General features: G+C 61.3%; 1 protein-coding gene across 1 annotated transcript; it reads right to left on the minus strand.

Moving 5' to 3' along the window:
* Window positions 1–3,922: 3,922 nt before the first annotated feature.
* LOC120763516 (nuclear receptor ROR-beta-like) lies at window positions 3,923–18,329 on the minus strand. The gene is made up of 10 exons (XM_040086929.1): window positions 18,299–18,329; window positions 10,688–10,773; window positions 10,446–10,587; window positions 9,673–10,086; window positions 9,127–9,248; window positions 8,771–8,903; window positions 7,619–7,726; window positions 7,119–7,229; window positions 6,710–6,822; window positions 3,923–6,157 (listed from the first exon to the last, which is right to left on the minus strand). The coding sequence occupies exons 1-10, from the start codon at window positions 18,303–18,305 to the stop codon at window positions 5,996–5,998; spliced, it is 1,398 nt and encodes a 465-aa protein (XP_039942863.1). The 5' UTR covers window positions 18,306–18,329; the 3' UTR covers window positions 3,923–5,995.
* Window positions 18,330–20,786: the final 2,457 nt, after the last annotated feature.

Here is a 20,786-nt window from a genome sequence, read left to right on the forward strand (position 1 = left end):
ACCTGCATTTTAAAACTCGCTTCCAAGCGCTGGGGCGGTTTTTGTCACTCCCATCTCCAGGGAGCGTGTTCGGCTCATCCCTCTCAGCAGAGCAAACTCTGAGGCCTCTCTCTGCAAATTTACCCTAAAATTTCCCCAAACCCCACCAAAGCTGCCCCAAAACGCAGCTCCTGGGTCTCGTTCAGCTGCTGGGGCTGCGCTGCTCCGTTTTACCGGGGATTCACCCCAAAGCGGGGACGGGCGGCGCCGCTGCCGGGAGGATTTTCCAGCTGGGCGGATGTTTTTGGGAATGAAGGACATTTTTGGGAATTGATGCGCCGCTCCCATCCATCCCGGATCAGCGACACTCGGGGCATATTTTGGGTGTGAACCAGCAGAGGTCACTCGGCCCCAGTAAATCCAGCGTGGCTGGACCAGTAAGAGCGGGAGCGTTACTGGGAGCTCCGCCCGGCCACCCCCGAACCCCTGTCCCCTGTCCCGCGGGATCCCTCCAGAGCCCACCCTGACCCCGGACTTCAGGTCCGAAGCCTCCTTGACAATTCCCAGCTTCTCCCTCGGAGCCATTTTTTCCCGAAGATTTTTTTTTTGTTTCAAGAGCAGCTCTTCACGAGGGGTTTTTAAATGGGTTTGCCATGCTTGAATCTGTTATTTTATTTTCCCGAAATACACCGAAGAAACGGTGGGGGGGGAAAGGCACGGTATTTTTAAAATGAAAGCCCAAGTGTCAGTGTGCTGCTCCCACATGGGACACAGCGGCTCTCTGCACACCCCAGCTCCTCTCCCTCCACCCCGAAGTGGGTGATGGCCTTCCCCAACATCTCCATAAGCTGTTCCCTGTTTCAGGGCTGTTCCCAGCTCATGGAGCAGCCGGGATTTATCCTGCAATATCCCAACTCCAAATGGGTGGGGAGGTGGAGGAGGAGCTGCGCTGTCCCCTGGGAATGGCCGAGGGCAGCAATGGGAGCTGGCATTGACTGACCCCGCTGCTCCAGGGATCCCTTGTCATAATTTCCTTCTGCTCCTGGACAGCCCAGCTGTGCTGCTGAGGGACACAGCTCTGGGTCTGCGCTGCAGGGATGGACGCCCAGGTGAGATCCACAGGGGAAGCAGAGGGAAACGAGGATGAGATTTGCACGTTTCCCACCCAGTGATCCCTTTGACCGGTGTGCACACAGAGCAGAGATTCAGAGAATCCTGGAATATCCTGAGTTAGCAGGGACCCACAGGGACCATGAATCCAGCCCCTGTCCCTGCACAGACACCCCAACAATCCCACCCTGAGCACCCCTGAGAGCGCTGTCCAAACGCTCCTGCAGCTCTGGCAGCCTCGGGGCTGGGACCATTCCCTGGGGAGCCTGGGCAGTGCCCAGCACCCTCGGGGGGAAGAACCTTTCCCTGAGCTCCATCCCAAGGCCTGGCACAGCTCCAGCCCTTGCTGGGCTCCTGTCCCTGTCCCAGAGCAGAGATTGGTGCCTGGCATCCAAGTCCTTGCATCCTTGTTAAATCCAGGACATCCATAAACATCCATCTGGGGTGTTCTTTCCTCCCTAGGGCTGGGAACTGTTTGAAAATGACTCCCAGCTGCTCTTTGGCTGTCCTTGATTCCTCCCCACAGATGCACCATCCTCCCAGACCTGTCTCCAATCTCCTGCCCCAAAATGTGTCCCCGGTACTGCCAGGTGCAGTCCTTGTCCCTCAGCTCAAGGGGTGCTGGAACAGGATTCCCAGGTGAAGAACCAGGGACACATTTTGGGGCAGGAGACTGGAGACAGGTCTGGGGTGCTGGAACAGGATTCCCAGGTGAAGAACCTTCCCAGGCCTCTGCTCTTCCTTGGAGTGCCCAGGCTGGAGGCTGCAGAGGGGCTGGGAAGTGCTTCCAAGGGCTCCAAACCAAACACACAGCCACAGGGCACGGATCCTGTCTGAGGACCACTGAGCCTCCTCCCCGCTCACTCCGTTGTGCTCTTGGCATTAAGTGAGGCAAGAACAGCTCCCAGTGTCTGAAATCCACCCTTATGTCCAAACCCTGCACAGGATGCATGGGATTTGGGCAGGAATTGTTGGCTGTGAGGGTGTTGAGGCCCTGGCACAGGGTGCCCAGAGCAGCTGTGGCTGTCCCTGGATCCCTGGCAGTGCCCAAGGACAGGTTGGACAGTGGGAGGTGTCCCTGCCATGGCAGGGGTGGCACTGGATGGGCTTTGAGGTTCCTTCCCACCCAAACCAGTCTGGGATTCTGGTACAGTTCAGTCCTGAGCCCACGAATAAAATTAAATTTGCTTCCACTCTCACTCTTTGCTAACATTTAAAATCACTATTTCCAAAATTATAATCTTCTTTTTTTTACCTTGTGAAACAGACTTTATTTTTCTTCCTGTAAATTTAGTGCAATATACATCTATGTACCTATAGAACACACCTCAGTAAAAAGGTTGTCATCCATACATTATATTACTTTTTATTTAATGTTATGAAAAATTCCGACAACGGGTTTTATCCTTAAATAAACATTTCTCCCTCCCCTGCCCTCCCTTCCTAAGATGACTGGTCTGAAAGAGGAAATTTTATTTAGTTATTTTCTTTTCTTTAAAAAAATAGAAATTACAATCTTACAAGACAGAACATTCAATGAGAACAGAAGCATTTTCCTAAATCTAAAAAGTAAAACATTTCCATAAAACCTGTTGGTATCTACAGGTAGGTGTGTGTGGAGGGGGCGGTAAATGGAAATAAAAGGTTTTCCATTCCTTCCTTTCATTCATAGAGATAAAAAATAACATTAAACCGACTGAAACTTTATATATTTTTTTCTCTTTTGCACCAACATTCACAAGAATATATATTATATATATTTTTGATCCATCTTTATACACAGTGTGAGGGTTCTGTGGGTGGAAATGGACACTCAGCTAAACTGCCGGAGCAGACAAACGAACACGAAATTAATCTTGGTCTGGAAAAGAGCCATCGCTGGCGGCCGAGGCTGCGCGGGGCTGTTGGAAAGGAACGTGCCATGCCGGGATGGGAGCGTCTCCGAGACGCCGAGCACGGAGCAGCAGAGCCGGCGCGGGGCTCGGGGCTCCCGGGCACCCTCCCCGCTGGCCACAGGGCAGAGCGGAATTCTCCCTTTTTCGGGCATTTCTGCCCAGGCTTCGTCGTTGGCCCTTGCCCCGCGAGCTCAGAGCTCTGGGCGGCCCAGCGAGGGCGAGGGACCTTGGCACAACCCCGGCCAGCCCAAAGCAGGGGGCCGCCATCCCTTGCCATCCCTTTCCACGCCCGTCCCAGGCCAGGAATCACCGAATCGACACCGAATCACTTTTATCCCCTCCCAAAATAATAATAAAAAAAAAATCATCGAATCAAGTCGGTTCCTTTAAAGACAACTGAAAAGTGCAGGTTCCCGCGGTTTGGCAGGTCGAGTTACGCGTCTTTAATACTTCCAGTCTTCCCTAGGTTCCCACGGGGGGCTCTTATTGCTCAGGATGATGCAGAATCTCTCCCCGCGGGATGGACGCTGCGCCGTGAGCCGGAGGAGCGCGGCCGGCGCCGAGGCCCCGCCAGTTCCCGAGTTAAGGTGCTTTCCTGGGTTCTTTGCCGGATGAAATGAAGTCGGTGGCGTTGACCGTCGGCGTGTGTTGGCTGACGAATACTGAGGGCGAAAAGAAGGGTGTGTGCTCTTTTTTTTTTTAATTTTTTTTTCTTTTTTTCCCTGTTTTTTGTTTTTCCCCCCCCAAAAAAAGGTTTCCAAACACCCGCGGGGCTGCTCCCTCCGAGCTGCTTCCCCCTGCGAAGAAGAAGCACGCTCGTGTCCTGGCGGTGCTTTCTCCCGGGAAGTGAACGGCGCTGTCGGAAATGATGCTTCCAAAAAAAAGAAAAAAAAAAAAAAAAAAAAAAAAGGCACAACCCTCTGGATGTAAAAGGCAGTTCTGACTTCTCGCTTTTGTCTGAGCTTTTGGAGAGGGCAGGAGAGGAGCCGGGCACATCCCCACGCTGTGGACGCTGCGCTGGACAGCGACGCATTGGCACTGGACGTTGCGCGGGGCCGTGGGAGGGCCGGCAGCCTTTTCCCAGAGACCTGGCTCCAGAGGAGAGGGAGCCGAGGCTGGAGGGCTCCAGAGGAGAGGGAGCCGAGGCTGGAGGGCTCCAATCTACTCCCAGAAGCAGTTTGGATGTGCTCAGCAAACCCAGGGAGCTCGGGGCTGCACGCGGCCGGCGGCGGCTGCCAGGGAGGAGCGCGGTTTCCGTCTGCCTTCGAGCGGAGCAGAAATCCCATCAGCTTCCTGGGGAGGTTTCCCTCGTCAAGTTTGGTCCATGGTCTTCCCTAGGAGGTCTTTTAATAAAAGCAGGAATATATCCCTCACGTCACTAAGAAAGCTGCTCGTTTCGTTTAAGGGGTGCAGTTATGGATGCAAAGGTTTTGGCTCTCGCTCGGGGATGGTCTGAGCTGCTGGAGGCTGGGATTGGGTGCACGAGGAATCAGCACGAATCAGGAAAGGGCTTGGGATTTTAGCCCTTTGTCAGCAGAAACTGGGGCTGCCTCGGAGCAGATTTTTCCCTTGTAGTTTTTTTGGCGTTTGCTGCAGCGGGAGCGGGAACAGGGACGGAAAAATCCATCTGCAGAGCCACAGAGTCTCTCAAGCATCCCCTGCTGCCGTGGCCTAGAACAGCAATCACCCCACAAATCCTTCCCTTCATCCCCTTCTGAGCCTCCCCAAAGGAGCAGCAGGTCCCGGACACCACATTCCTTCCAACCACCCTTACTCCTTGAAGAGGAGGAATAAGAACCTTTCACTTCCCCTTGACTCCAACAGGCAGTTTCTCCCTCTAAAAAGCTCCTAAATCCTGCTGCCTCAAGAACGACCCCCAAAATAACACTTCTAGGGAGCTCACTGAGGGGAAGCCGGGATCCAACTCCACCTGCAGCAGCAGAGCCGTGTGTGAGCTCCTGTGTGTGGTGCGGGACGGGGGAACCTGGGAGTGGGAGCAGCTGTGGGCTGGGTGGAGGAAGGGTCACAAACCCTCCTCAGGGTGCTGAACAAGGGGCAGTTTAATGGGATTGATAAGAGAACTCCACACAAGAGCAGCGCCCAGAGAGCCACTGCTGCTGCGGCCACCACGGGCACAGGGACAGCCCTGGAGCCCCTCCAGGTGTGCCTCTGGGGTGGGATGGGCAGGATTTGGGCTCTGGCTGAAGTCCCACGGGCCTGGAAAAGCTTTTGTGGTGCACGAGGCAGGTGAACCTGCTGGACTGGCTCCGTGAAGTCGGGTGGTTGCCCAGCTGCATGAGGAGCTGGCTGGGAATTTGGGAAAATGCTGCGATGGAGGGCATGGAGACCCTGCAAGACTTTCCCCCTGCTGCACTGGGCATCTTTTCCCTCAAACCAGCCTCCTCCACAGGAAAATCCTGCGCTGAATCCCCCACCAGGCACAACCAAACCTTTCTTGGCCAGGCTCCCGGGGGCCCGCTGCACCCATGGGAGATTAAATAAAGCAAAGGCTCTGTCTTTTCTCTCTCCTCAGCTCCAGTCCCAACCCGACCCAGCCGAGTCAGCATTGCCCCTTCTTTATCCCATGCCTGGTGTTTGGGCTAAAAAAAAAAAACCAAACCAAAAAACAATAAAATAAAAATTAAAAAATAAAGAAATAAAAATCGGAGGTGGAGAGTGCAGCCGGGACAGCGGGAAGGGCACTCCCTCCTCCCGTGTCACCGGGAGCAGCCGGTCCCTCACCACTGCCGGGAGCATCTCCTCTCCCGAGCAGAGATTTCACATTCATTTCACTGGTATGGCAAAGTCCGTTTGCTTTTTTTCCTTCAAGGTGCTTTACATTCAAGAGCTATTGCAATCCGCAGCGAGGAGGTGGGGCCAGGGAGGCGCCGCAGCCCCCCCGGGGTTCTCTCGAGTTTGATTATTTGATTTAAATAAATTGCCCCAAACCTCTGAAGTGCAGTTCGTCTCCAAGTTTTGGGGAGCTCGAAGGGGGCCGCTGGCTGCCGGCCTTAGCTCTCCCGGGGGTCGCTGTACTGCAGCTCCGAGTTGAAAACCTCCTTATAGAGGGGCGGGAAGTTCATGGCAGTCTCCGGGTGCAGGAGACGGAAAAATTCCAGCTTGTCCAAGTGCAGGTTGCAAATGGTCTTCATCAAGGGCAGCTTGGAAACCATCTGCAGGGAGAGAAGGAGGAGGTGACCACCAGGGTCCCGGGTGCAGTGGCCCTGATGCCACTGTTCCCCTCCCCTGGGGGCTTTGGGGGCCGCTGGGTTTCCAGCCGCTGTGCCTTGCCCTGCTGTTCCCCTTTCCCTGGGCACAGCGGGTGGGTTTGGGCATCACTGCCTTTGCCTGGCACCGGGGCACCAGCGGAGTGCCAGCCTTAGACAGCCCAGCAGCAACCTGGCCTCACCCCCAGACCCACATCTTTCCACGGGGGGAATCTCCTCCCCACCCCAGCTCTGTACAGGTCAAAGCATTCTCAAATGAGCTCCTTTTGCCTAAAAAAATCCCAATTCCTGATGCACTGCCAGGTTCAGCAGCACGGTGCTGCCTCTGCCTTCACCACAACTGAGATCCACAGCCCTTGGAAGGAGAAATTCTCTCCTTTGACAGGTCTGAGGTCTTGCTCTCCGAAGTGCCCGTGTGCGGCTCATGAGCTCTGGCACAGCCACGTTCCCCCAGCTCAGACACCCCCTGCAGCCCCGGCAGGGTTTCTGTGCCTCTACCTTCGAGAGCTTGTCCTCGGCGGAGTGTTTCTTCTGGATCTCGTGCTGCAGGGCCACGTAGATTTTGTCCTGGAGCTTTTGCACCTTCTTGGACTCGGTCAGCCACGGGCGGTCTGCGGGAGAGGAGGGACAGAGTCACCGCAGGGTCCCTCCCAGGCATGGGGCAGCGGCCCCTGGCTCCTTTAACCCTTCCTGCTCTCCAGGATGGTTTTGGGGACTCTTAGCTCCTGTCTGTGCCCCCCCCCACCCCACCACGTGTGACACAGTTCCTCTCCCCACCAAGAATTCCCAGATGCATTTTGTGCACCTTTAGATGCATTTTTCCCTCCCCAAGTTCCTTTCCCAGGAATAGCTGAAATCATCCACCAAGGAAGCAGGGCTGAGGTCTATGGGTTGGACACCCCGATACCTGGGGAGAGCAGGACGGCAGCAGTGAAGAGGGCGAGCTCCTCGTCCGACAGCTGCAGGCGGCACAGGGTCCTCCCCAGCTCGAAGACGGCACCGATGAGGTCGTCACAGCCTGAGCAGGGGACAGGGGGGACACGTCACTGTCACTGTCACTGTCAGTGTCACTGCTCTGCCCACCCGTCAGCAGAACCCAGCGGCACCCAGAGCTTGGAAAGGTTTTGGGAGATGAGATGGACGGAGAGGGGCTCCTGGACACTCACCTGGCTGCAAATTCCAGCCTTGTCTGGGATCCAGAGGGAGAGGAGAGGGACAGGGACAGGAGAGAGAAGGAAAACAGAGGCTAGGGGGAGGAAGAGGAGGAGGAGGAGGAGGAGGAGGAGGAGGGGGAGAAGGAGAGGGAGAAGGAGAGGGAGAAGGAGAGGGAGAAGGAGAGGGAGAAGGAGAGGGAGAAGGAGAGGGAGAAGGAGAGCCCCGAGGGAGGCGCAGCTCGGCAGCTCTTACCGAGAGATTTGAACATCTGCATCCCACCGAACTTGCCCTCGAAGAGCACGGTGTTGTTCAAGGGGTTGAACGCGCGGATCATGCGGAGCAGGAGCACCTCGAGGCAACCTGATGTAGGCAGAGAGAGCGCAGACGAGGGCAGGGCAGGGCAGGGCAGGGCGGGGAAGGTCAGGGGGGTTTCCATCACCCCAGGACCAAATGTAAGAAAGAGGAGAGCCCCCAGTGCATGTTTGAGGTCCAGATTGTTCATTCCCAAGAGCAGAACGGGTATTTCAACAAATCCAGTTTTTGGGATCGGTTGGGTGTTTTAGGTGTCCAATTGTGACCACAATATTTCACCAAAGGGAAATATTATCCAGTCATTCACAGCCAGGCACAGAGAGAGACCAAGGTCGTGGTGGAGCACCGAGAGAAAGGAAAGGGTGAAAACAAAATAAATAAAAAGAAAATGGAAGGAAGAAATGAAAGAATGAGTTAAAATCCAGCGCGTCAGGCATGGCCAGCTCTGGCTTTGGGGTACAGCACCCCGCTGGGACACTGGCAGTGTCCCCAGTGCTGGGTGCTAATCTCAGCTCCCCAGCTCTGACAGATTAGAAACTACCAGTTTTTTCCAGTGCTTTGGGGATTTTGCATATTCAGCTCCCTGGGCTAGGCACGGCATCACCAGCTTGGGCAGATGGAAGGGTGGGGGACATGGGTGTGCGCTGCCATCGTCCTTCTCTTCCCAGGCTCTTGCTGGGAGAAGAGGCCAATCCTTTTCTCTCAATCCTCCCTGCTCCTGTTTTTGAGTTTGGCACCCCTTCTCCCAGAGGAAAACCTTCTGTTCTCATTTCCATCCCAGTTTCTGGGTGACATTTGGATGAGGGCGGCCGTGGAGAAAAACCTCTGCCCAAGGCAGCCACTCCCCACGTGCCCACCTTCACCATCGCCCTTAGACGTGACCTTCAGCTCCTTCCAGCCCAGCGCTGGGAGAACCGGGGCAGCGAGGGAGGGGACCCCCAAAAGGAAAGCACCAGCCAAGAGAATAGATGGGATTTGCTTCTGGCCCCACGGCTGCCGCCTGGGAGAGGTGTCGGGGACGGGAGGGGGACAGTGGGGACACGAAGGGGGGTGGCAGGGACGCAAGGGGGGCGGTGGGGCTCCCCCGCTTACCGGCTTTCAGGAGGATGATCTGGTCGTTCTGGCAGAGCTCCATGAAGCCGTCGATGCGCTTGGCGAACTCCACCACGTACTGGATGGCGTTGGAGATCTGCAGCGAGCACTGCTGCCACATGGCCTCGCAGCTCTGCGGCGCAGCGGGGGCACTCTCAGGGCGAGGTGGCACCCTGGCACCCCAGCTCTGCGACCCCCCCAGGGCAGCGACGAGACCCCAGCGCTGTGCCACCCAAGGTGGTGTGAGCTACCACCGCAAACCCCCACTGTGGGCGGCTCCCAGAGCACTGGCAGACCCTCCTCACCTCCATCCCCACCCAGGGGATGTGGCAGGGGGCTGTGACAGTGGCACTCACCTTGCTCTGCAGGGCACGGACCTCCTCGGGGGAGTAGAGGCTCCACGCCAGGCGCTTGAGCTCCTCCGTTGTGTACTGGCACGTCTCCAGGTGCGACTTCACCACGTTCTGGGCCACCCGGTCTGCAAGAGGACAGCGGGCGGTGACACCTGGGGACCCCAACCCCGTCCTCTCCTCTGGGGCTGCTGGGGCTGAGGGCTGGAGGGGTGGTGGGGCTCTCACATGGTGTCACAGGGCTGTGAGGACAGGTGGGACAGCCGGGGCTGAGCCTAAAGGTGCCACATGACCTTGGGTGTGCTGAGCTCCACCAGGGACCCTTGGGGCTGCTCCAAGAGCTGAGGCTGGGCTCACTGTCTTAGAATCCAGAATGGCTTGGCTTGGAAGCTTAAATCCCATCCACTTATCTTAAATCTCATTCCAACCCCTGCCATGGGCAGCGACACCTTCCCCTAGACCAGGTGTGTGTCCCCAGAGCTGGGCTGGCCCCAGGCGCTGTCCTCGGGGCCACGCACACCCCACACGTGCCCGGCGCCACACTGGACTCACCAATCTCCAGGACAGAGATGTCAGGGGGCAGCTGGGCACCCTCCAGTGCCCCGTGCGCCAAGAGCGCCGGCTCCAGCATCAGCTCGTAGATGGACTCCTGCTTGATGAGCGTGGCATCAGCCACGTCCAGGCTGGACTGGTCGGGCGAGGGCTGCGCCGAGGCCAGCAGGTCCAGGTTGTAGTAGGTGCTGCTGCCATCAGGGGTCAGGGGGAAGTCGAAGAGGAGCCCGTCCGACAGCGTGGAGATGTCGTCCAGGTCCGAGAGGCCGCTGCTGACGCTCGTGGTGTAGACGCGGCTCAGGGGCTCGGGCTCATCCTTGGTGCCGCCGTTCTGCTCCTGGCTCTGCTGGTGCTTCTGCACCTCGGCGTAGAGGCTGTCCCGCTGCTTCTTGGACATGCGGCCGAACTTCACCGCTGCCCCGGGGGAGATGGCGGCGTGTCAGGGCAGCTTCACCCCCCGGGGCAAAGCCACGACCGCCCACTGCCCTGGGAAAGGTCCTGGCTCCCAAGGTATGCCTGGTTTGGGGGTCTCTGAGCCCCAAGCCAGGCTGGGACCTCGCTGGATGCACTCCCCCTGCCCCATCCCAGACCAACCCTGGGTCAAACCAAACAGAACCAGTTCAGATTTTCCCACGGAAAACGCGAAAGCGTTTCTTGCTTCCCAAACCCTCCTTGTGCCACGCTGGCCCTGCGGGGGCAGCGGCTTCACCCCGAGCTCCTGCCGGGCTCCGAGGAGGAGCAGGTGGCCCCGGGCAGCGGCGGGCGGGACTCACCGTCGCGGGACATGCCCAGTGCCAGGCATTTCTGCAGGCGGCAGTGCTGGCAGCGGTTGCGGTTGGTGCGGTCGATCAGGCAGTTCCTCTGGCGGGAGCAGGAGTAGCTGGCGTTGTTCTGCTGGCTCCTCCGAAAGAAACCCTGCCCAGGATGGGACGGGACGGGATGGGAGGAGTTGGGAAAGTGCCCGGCTGGAAGCCGGCCCACTCGGCCACCCCCCTGCCCGTGCCCCCGGGCTCACCTTGCAACCTTCGCAGGTGATGACACCGTAGTGGATCCCTGAGGATTTGTCTCCGCAGATCTTGCACGGGATCACCTCGATTTGGGCTGTGGGGTTTGGGGAAAGGGGGGAAACCACGGGGGTTAGTAACGGTCACTGCTGGATGTGAGGAGGGAGATGGCCCCTCGTCCATGACAGCCAGCACCTGGGGAAACTGAGGCACGAGAGAGAGCTGGACCCACTGGCAGCTCAGCCCTTCCCTCAGACCCCACGAGGATTCATGCACCTCAGAGAGGTCCCTAAAATGTTCACACAGGGCATGGGGTACCCCCATCCCCCAGCAGCAAGAGACAGGGTAAGAAAGCCCTTGGATCCAGGAGAGCACGGAATGTTTCTGCCCCAGCCCGCCCAAGACCCTGCTTTGGAATTACTCCCCTCATTTTTCAACTGATGTGTGCAGCAGGACGGGGGCAGCCTTGGCACAGGGACCGTGCCCATCCCTGCAGCTGCAGATGCTCTGCTGCTGGAGCTCTGGCCCAGGCAGAGGGTCTGGGCCCCCCCAGCAGCTCCTGTGAAAGCCAGGACCGATATAGCCACCCCCAGCTCAAGGTCCCGGCCCCCTTCCCCCCACAAATCCGCTTCCTTCCCTGCTTCTGCTTCGCTGGCACTGAGCTGCTAATAGGCTTCGTCCTCCTCATTTTCCAGCTGCTCCAGATCTGGGCTGGCTCTGCCCTCCCGACCCGCGCGGGGGGGGACCCACGGCACCCCTGGGACTCGTACGTGCCTCCCGGCATCTCTGCTCCTCTAATCCCGCTCCAGCCCCCGCAGCCCCCAGCCGGGCTCAGCCCCGCCGTGCTCCCGAGGGTGCTGGGCAGCCGCCGCCGCGCCAAAATAACCCCCGCGGCCAGATTATGGTTATTTCCAATCTCCTGGGCCTGTGCAAATCCCCGCTCGGGTAATTCCCTTCTGCCTCCCTTCTCCCCTGGGAGCCATCAGCTCTGGTCGGGGGATGTGTTTTGTAGAGCCACGTCTGTGAGTGACAATCCCAGTGCTCGGCCAGTGCCACCTGTACCCTGGCACCCAGCGGGGTCCTGGGGTCCCTCCCTGCCTGGGGGAGGCTGGGATGGGGCGGTGAAGCCCCACTGGGCAGAGGGGCAGTCGAGGTGCCATCAGTCCCCCAGGGACGGCATTAGTCCCACCTAGGGATATTATCAGTCCCTCAGGAATGCCATCCGTACCCCCAGGGATGCTCAATATCCCAAGGATGCTATTGGTGCCCCCAGGAATGCCATCAGTACCCCCCAGGGATGCTCAATATCCCAGGGATGCTATTGGTGCCCCCAGGGATGCCATCAGTACCCCCCAGGGATGCTCAATATCCCAGGGATGCTATTGGTGCCCCCAGGAATGCCATCAGTGTATCCCCTGGGGCAGGTTTGCTTCAGGCCACTCTGGGGAAGGACTCACTCCAAATCCAGGTGGAAGCCGAGGGATGGATCCCTCCTGCATCCTTTGACTCACTGATTAACCCAATGCCCCACATCACCGGGTGAGTTTGGGGCTTACCCCTCCTTTCCCAGGCTGGGCTTCTCCCCGGGCTGTGTGTTGTCCCCCTACTCGAGGGAGTCACATCCCATCCCTGCCCCTCCCCACATCCTCTGCCTACGCCTCTGCCGTGGTTCTGGGCCTGGGAGAGCAGAGCTGATTTCCCCGCGGTGGGCAGGGCAGGGACGCCCTGGGCATCCTCACATCCCCCGCAGCTGCACCAGCACCGCAGCCCCAGGGGGCTGGAGGCACCAGGAGGGCCGCGTGTGGCCACCCCCAAATCCCAAATCACCACCCAGCTCCGACGACCAAGACGCCCCCAAATTCCCCGGACGCCGCTGCCATCTCCCCCCGCGCTGGCGGACAGCAGGGACCGAGGCCTGTCCCGGCATGGCACCGAGGATGGTGGCACGGCGGGGGGCACCGGGAGGGGATGCCACCCCCGGCAGGAAGCGGCGTCGGCTCGTTATGCAACGTTAATTGCAGCCGCCGGCAGCGCGGGTGATGCATCGCGCCCGCCGCGCCCTGACGCCCGCGGCCGATACTCCGGTACCCGGAATTCCCGGCACACAGCGGGCTGAGCGCGGCCCGGGACCGCCGGCACCCGCCCGGCAGAGCCCCGGCCCCACAGTGCCCCCAAACCCCAGCGATCCCAAAGGCTTCGTGTAATGGCCAAATCCCGCCCGCGAGGGAGGGGAGCCCCCGAGAGCCCCCCGAGCCGGAGCTGAGGGTGATGGGGATGACGCTGCCCCGGTGAAGGACAAGCCCTGACCACCCGCCGTGTGCCCGCAGCCTTTTGGGGCTCTAATTACCATCCTGCTAATTACCCGTGCCGTGCCACTGGCACCTGACCCGCTCGTAAGACGCTCGCCCCAAATAACTGACGTGGAGATACGGCCGTAACCTGGCGATGGCAATTACAGCCCGGCACGGTTAATTGCTGCTCTGATCGTAAACCCGCCTGAATCACCGAGCCGACTCCATCAGGGTCCCCTGGTGCCGCAGCCATGGAGCCCCGAGGCGGCTGCACCATCTCCCTGCGACCCCCAAACACAGTCCCGGGGCAAATCCACAAGGGTCAGAAGGAAGGTGAGCGAGGGTGGGGCGGCCACGGCAGCTCCTGCATCCCCCACATCTCACTGTGATCAGGGAAAGCATCGCAGCTGACCCCAAATCCCGGATATTCCTCCACCGCCCTCCCCCCGTGCCTCAGTTTCCCCACCGGAGAATTTGGCATCTCCTCCCACCACAACCCTGCCACCATCGGCCACACTGCGAACGGAGCGGTGGGGGAGGGCGTTTAGGAGATTTAGGACTGGATGAACCTTTTCCCCTTCTGAGGGAGGAAACAGAGAAACTCCACCCTGGGGCCGGTGGGGCTAAAATAAGGATCGGGAAAAAAGAAACGACAAAAGGGGTTAAAAAAAAAAAAAAAAGGAAAAAAAAAAAAAAAAAAAAAAAAGGAATAATGATCTCCAGCCGGCAATTAAAATGTCCCGGCGGTGGTATTTGCTCTCCTCCCACTGTAAACACTTCTTGCCCAACTCCCGGCCCGCTGCCACCGGCCGGTCCTTATGTAAGTGGCCTTGTGGCACGGTGCGGCCACGGGGCCCGGCCGTGCGGGGCGATGCCCCCGGTGCGCGTGGCCCCGCGCTTGGAGCCATCCTGTCCCACTGACACAATTTCTGCCCGTGGCCACGCGCGCTTGTGTAACCACGGCCGTTAACCCTTCCGGGCCCGGGCTGGTGCTCGGGGCGGCACCCTGTCCTCCCGCCACCCGAGAGGGATTTTGGGGCATTTTGGGGACACCCATTTGCCACCCTGAGCTGCAGCTCCAGGTGAGGGACACAGGTGTATCCCTGCACGGTGCCCAGGTCGCCTGTCACCCCCCAGACCCGGCCGTGCGTGTCCCCTCCAGCCCGGCGCCGCTCACCCCGGACCGGGCTGGAGGCTGCGGTGGTTTCGGCAGAGCCAGAACCGCCCTCCCGGGAGCAGGAATCGGCCTTGGTGCCACGCCGGCACACCCTCCTCCACATCGCCTCCGCCCCAAGGGCGGGCATCTCTTGCACCCCAAAACAAACCAAGGCGGCCCCTGCCGGGTGCAGCCACGGGGGGCCGGAGCCCCCTCTGTGCTGCAGGGAGGGTGGCGGCCCCACCCAGCTCCTGCTCCTCCTCTCATCCCTCCCCTCGGCCGTGTGATCTCACTGCTTTGGGGAATCACCCCAAAACCCTCAGCAAAAGCCTGGGGACGTGCTGTGACCCCTCTGCTGCTGGAGGCTTTTTGGGGCTGTCCCCGCTCCCATCGGGGTGTGTCCCGGGACTGTGAGGACTCCTGGGAGGGGAACGTTTTGGGGTGCGCTGGCAGATCCCTGCACAGTCCCTGCACAGTCCCCCAGGGTGGGACTGCACAGCTGTCACCCCACAGGGGCAGAACATGCCCACCCTTGCCCCGGGGGACATGTGAGGCCGTGGTGTCCTTGCCGGGGGCAGTGGGGTGAGCTCCGAGTGTTTCAGAGGTGGCTCCTGTGCCTCTGGGGCCAGCCCCAAACACCCCCCAGTGCTTCCCCAGTGCCCTGGCTCATTACCCAGTGAACCTGCTGGGAGAGCAGGGCCGTGCCCATCCCTCTGCCAGGCTCGATCCATGCCACAAGACAGGCACCCCTGGTGAATGGCAGCACCCCTGCAGCCCCCCTGCAGCCCCCCTGCAGCCCCCCTGCAGCCCCCCTGCAGCTCCCCTGCAGCACCCCTGCAGCCCCCCTGCAGCCCCCCTGCAGCACCCCTGCAGCCCCCAGCCAGGGCACCAGGATGCTCCGATGCTTCACCTCCACCGCCTCTCCCCTTCCAGAGGGGCTCAGCACCGCCCTGGTGCACGCAGAGCAGGGAGAGGAGGATGAGTCCAGGCTGCACAGGGACCCACAGGGACATGCAGGAACCCACAGGGACCCACAGGGACATGCAGGAACCCACAGGGACCCACAGGGACACACAGGGACCTATGATTCCACCCCATTTCCCATTCCTGCCCTAAACCCTGCCTCTGCTCCTGCATCCCCTGCAGCAACCTCCAGCCCTGGAGTGACTGCGCTTCCCCACAGCCACCATGCACAGTGGTGTTTTGCTGTTGGGGTAGGAATAAAAAAGGAAATAAAAGGAATTATCACCCCTTTACATCTGCTGTTGGCTTTGCTGTTAAACAGCCTCCAGTGCTGCAGCGCCTCGGGGTCTCTCAGCACTCCGGCACTTCGGCCAGCGCTGCCAGAAAATCCCATCCTCGTCCCTGCACCCCGGGGACCCCCCAAACAAGCCAGGCCCGTGCCGGGTGGTCACAGCCTCGGCTCCAGGCACAGCGACACCGGCAGCACCGAGGCCAAGTGGGCAGGAGGGAAAATTTAGATGACACAAGCACGGCCCCGTGCCGGGCTGGCATACTGGAGGGGGAACTGCTTTCCTAATTGATTAGCAAAGATTTCCTGGAAACTTTGGGCCAGAACAGCTCTCAGCTGCTCTCACCCTGCCCCGGGGCGACTCCTGGCCACCTTCCCTTGCAGGCACGCGAGCGGAGGTTTTGCATTCTCCTCAATCCCCAGCAAAGCGCTGTTTTTCCCTCTCCCCGGGCTCGGTGCGTGCCCCCAGCACGGAAATCGTAGCGCCGGGTGGGCGATGCGGCTCCCCCAGGGCCGCCCGGGCTGCTCCGGTTCAGCAGCTCCGGTTCAGCAGCTCCCGTGCCACGCAGCTCCGTGCCAAGGCCAGCCCCGCCAGCGCAGGACGCAGCCCTTTGCACTTTGCCTGGTGCAGAAGGGTGGCAAAGGTGAGGCAGAGGGGAGGGGGACCTGGCAGCCCGGGGTGGGGACAAACCGGGCTGAGGTGGGAGAACCCCATCCGGCACTGCTGCTAAACCGGGGGGGAATTATCTCCCTGGGGCTAAAAAAAGGCAGGAGAGCAGCTCTGCTCACCACATCCGATAAACCGGGCTGATTTAGACATTAGCAGCTCTTTAAATAGCCGCTGCGACTTCAAAGTTAAACGTGACAGGGAGCAGGGACAGGGACCTCGGGCTGGGGACAGAGACCACCGGCCCCCCACCACCGCTCCTCCCTCTCCAGGTGCTGACTCTCCCTGCGGTTATCGGGGTGGGGGACACCCAAATCCCGTCTGGACCACTCAGGACCCCGTAAAACCGGGTTTCTCCTCCTGGTTTGTTTTTTTGGGGGGGAGTGACAGGCACGGTGGTACCGGGACAGGCGCGGCCGTCGTGCGGGAGCCCGGTGGGTGCCGGCCGCCCTCGGCCGCTCCAGCGTGTGCACGCCGCCGAAACGGGCAGGGAGGGAAGCTCCTCCTCCGCCCTCTCTGATTTTTTCCAATGACAGATCTAGGTCACTAGGACAAGTCGCAAAGGCTGCCGAGCCACCGCACGCTCCTCGCCACGCTGCTTGCAAAACAAGTGAGCAGGAGGGCTGGAAACCGTATAGGATTATACAAGGCAAAGCCTCTTCCCCGGCCCCGGCGCAGCCGCGGCTCGGGGAAGGACAGGAGCGAGGAGCTGCTGTGGCCCCCAGGGAAATGGGGCAGAGCGGTGGCGGTTTTGGGAAGGAAAATGGAGATTGAATCAATTTGGCGTCGCCATGCGGCGTTCGGGCTTCGAGAGAGATGAGGGCACGGGACTGCGGGAAAAACTGGGGGAAATAGTGGGATAGCGGGGGGGTTTGCCCCTAAATTAGGGTCAACACCAGCAATTCAGGGTGGGGGGAAAGGAAAAATATTTTTAAAAAAGGAAAAGTTCACCCAGTTGCTAATTAAGCCGGCACTGGCTGTGCAAGTGCTACGTAAGAGCCAGGCGTGTTCGCAATTAGGCAGGAGGTAAAGCTTTCCTCTGCCCTAATAAAGGTGAAAACGCAGGATATCGAGGGGCAGGACGGGGATGTGGGGGGCTCACCTCGCCCTCCTCACCCACCCCGGCCCCACCGTTACACAAGAGTGCGGCGGGGGCAGAGCCGCAGCGGCCGCGGCGCAGGGAGGAAGCAGGATTTGAGGAGCTCGGGGTTGAACGTCCTGGTACCCACACCCCAAAATGTGCCTAAGGACGGGCACCCCCATAACACACCCATGGAGGGGCACGAAAGAGTCCTGGCAGGGCGAAGGGCTCGGGGAAAGCAGGGGATGATGGAAAAAAAAGATTTAAAGGAGGATGAAAATCCCAGCCCAGGGTGCAGCGGTGCTCCCAGCACGCTGGGAACAGAGCTGAGTCCGGCCACCGCTGCGTCACCATCAGCAGGCCCCGCTGGATTGTCCCGCTGGAGCCTTCCTCCCTCCATCCTCCTCCTCCCCACCGCCTGCTTGGCAAAGCGGAAGGGTGAAAAGTAGGAATTGCCTTCGGTAACGGGTTAAACCCAGGCAGGTGCTGGCACAACTCACCCCTGCCCTGGGCAAGGGGCACCCAAAACTGCACCTGATCCCTCGCCCGAACCTGCAGGAGCCTCCCAAACTGCCCCCCACGCCGTGGGGAGGGGGAAAAGAGGGAAAAAACTACAATAAATCCAGCCCTGGTGGGAGCAACATATTGAAGAGGAGATTAAGGGGTTTAGTGCGGGGAAAAGCTTAAGAGTGCGTCTAAGCCGGCGTCGGAAAGCAAAGCAAAATAAACAAGAATTTTATTCCTAACGAAGGGGGAGCTGGAGGAGGCAGAGCGGCCCCGGCGGGGCTGGTGCGGCTTCCCCCCCTTGTTCCCCTCCGCGGCGCCGGTGCGGGCCCCCCTTGTCCCGTTCCAGCGAGGCTGACGCGGGTCCCCCCGTGTCCCCGGCGGGGCCGGCGCGGGGTCCCTCCCGTCCCTTCCGCGGGGCTCGTACGGGCGCCCTCGTTCCCCTCCAGCAAAGCTGCTGCGGGTCCCCCCGTGTCAGTGTCCGCGGTGACACCGAGTCCCCCCGTCCCTCAGCGCCGGGGCTGATGCGCGTTCTCCGTATCCCCCCGTCCGGGCTGACGTCGGGTCCTCCCCGTCCCCCCGTGCCAGGCTGATGCAGCTCTCCCCGATCCCCACCGACACCAACCCGGTGCCGCCGCCCCCCCCCGGGCCCCCCGGTCCCCCGGACCCACCTCGCATCGTGTCCGCCGCGGTCAGGGCGCCGGGGGGCGCATGGGGCGGCGCGGGGGTCCGGAGCGGAGCGGGGCGCGGCGGGGAGCGGAGGCACCGGGAGGCACCGGGCGGCACCGGGAAGCACCGGGCGGCACCGGGCGGCTCTGGCACCTGCCCCTCCGCCGCGCCGTGACCCACTTCTGCCCGAGCATGCGGCCGTTCACATGACGAGCCCGCCCCGCCCCCCCCAATCGGTTTCACTTCCAGCCCCACCTCCTGCCCTTCGTCCTCCTCCTCCTCCCGCTCCATCCCCATCGCCGCCGCTCCGCCGCCCGGTGCTCGGCGCTGCGCGGACGCTGCCGGCCCCTCCCCGGGACCGGGGTCTGCGCGACCCCCGCCCGGCCGTGGCCGCGGGGAGCTCGGAGCTGCCCCCGGGGCTGCCCGCCCCCGGGAGGGCCGTGCCGGTGCCCGTCCTGCCCCGGCTCGCCCAGGCACGGGGCCGGCTGCGTGTCCCACTGAATCACCGCTCCCTTGCTTCACTTCTCTCCCGTGCAGCACCGCTGTCCCCGCCAGGGACCCTGCTCGGCGCGGGGACCCCCGAAAACCCCCGGCAGGACGGGGCAGTGCGCGGGGACCTCTGCCGAGGGGGCAGCACCCGGCACTGGGGGGGTGTCGGGAGCACCGGGACCCCCGTGCCCGACGTGCCCGTGCCTCGGTGCAGATGCTGAGGTCTGGGGGCGCATCCCACCCGGGAGACCTGCGGGTCGGGAATGGCACCATGGAGGTAGTGGGAAGCTTTGGAGGTGGCAGGGAGGCATTCCCAGCCCGTCCCTCGTGCTGGGGTACGCACAGGTGGCTTTGGGGACCGGGGCCGTACCCCTGATGAAGGGACACTCGGACACTCTGCCTGAGACGTGCAGAGCGGCTCTGGACCACGCAACGCGGCCTCGCCGTGCACAGCCCGAGATGTCGGCACGGGGCAAAGTCCCCTGGCTGGGGTTTGTGGTGCACCAGGTCACCAGAGTCCTCCCTGGTGCCACATCACAGGGGTGGAGGCGGTTGGTCCTGCTAACACCGGGCCAGGGCTCAGGTGCCAGGGTCAGTGCTCAGCAGTGCCCGGAGATGCAGGGGATGGTGGCACTGGCCTGGAGACCTGATGTGTGTGGAGAAGGCATCTGCCATGGCATGAGCACACCTCCCACTGCAGACATGGGTCTGGCATCCAGCATGGGCCTGGACCTGGCATCACCACAGGCACGAGTGTGGCATCTGCCACGAGCATGGCATCCAGTCGTGGTCACAGCCATGGACGTGGGGACAGCATCCACCAGAGGCACCGATGCAGCCACCATCACCATCACCGCACGCGGCATCACTGCCTCCTCCCTGCATGGCCTCCTGCCCTCGCAGCCGGGCCCTGAGGGGATGCCTCAGCCCCCAACACTCACATCAAACCATTTAATCGCAGCTGAAGGGGGCAATTTCAACCCACACCCATCCCAAACAGAGCCGAGCCGGGGGTGCAGAGATGCCCATGGGTCGCTGGCAGAGGGGCTCCCCCGCCGTTCCTGGAGCCGTTCCCCTGCTCGGGCACAGGCAGTGGCGGTGGCAGGGGGACTCTGGGGCAGGGCCCTGGTGGCGCTTGGTGCTCTCCCACCCGTGTGCCGAGAACCGCCCGGCCCTGCTCCGGCTCGGGAGCGGCGGCGGCGGCGGGGGCCGGGCTGGGGGCGGGGGGCTCAGCGCGCTCCAGTGCTGCTGTCTGACACGATTTCGCTGATGGCGATTGGGAACGGGTTCGCTGCTCTCGCCGGTCAGATTCGCTCCTTCCTCCCGGCTTTCCTGCCTCCTCCGCATGGATGGGCGCGCAGACGGGACGCGGGCCGACGTCTCGCCTCGCTCTTCGCAGGCTCCGCTTCCAGCGCGGCCCCGGACGGAGGCAGAGCTCGCACCCCGGTGCGCACCCCGCTGTCGGGGGCAGCCCCCGCGCCGGCGGCGTGCGCGGAGAGGCCGCTGCCGTCCCCCGGGGTCACGGGAGCTGCCCCAAGCGGGTCACCCTCATTAGCCCCATTTCGGATGGGGAAACTGAGACCGGGAGCAGCGCGGTGACTCTTCGTGGCACGCAGGGTCCGGCCCCGGCGAACTCGCCCCTCCCAAAAGGCGGTCGCCGATTGCTGCTGTCGGGACAGTCGAGGCTGGATCGCGCCAGAGCGAGAGCGAAAGAACTCCCCGAGTGCTCTGCGCAACCCAAAAGTATGAGGTTACATAAGCGGCACCACACCTGCCGTGAGCAACGCGGGACCCACGCACCCATCCCCGCACCCGCTCCCCGCCGCCGTCCCCTTAACCCTTCGCGTGCTGCGCCCGCCGCGGCACCGACAGGTTCGGGAATGGCCCGGGGAAAGGCCCAGGGGAGAAGGAGATGCTGCAGGGTTACCTGAGCGTGTGCTGGGTGCTGCTGGCCTGGGACTCAGCCCCACGGTTTTGGGTGGAGGTGGAGAGGCTCTACCA

This window comes from Hirundo rustica, chromosome 26, assembly GCF_015227805.2.
Source record: "Hirundo rustica isolate bHirRus1 chromosome 26, bHirRus1.pri.v3, whole genome shotgun sequence".
Taxonomy (NCBI): Eukaryota; Metazoa; Chordata; class Aves; order Passeriformes; family Hirundinidae; genus Hirundo; species Hirundo rustica.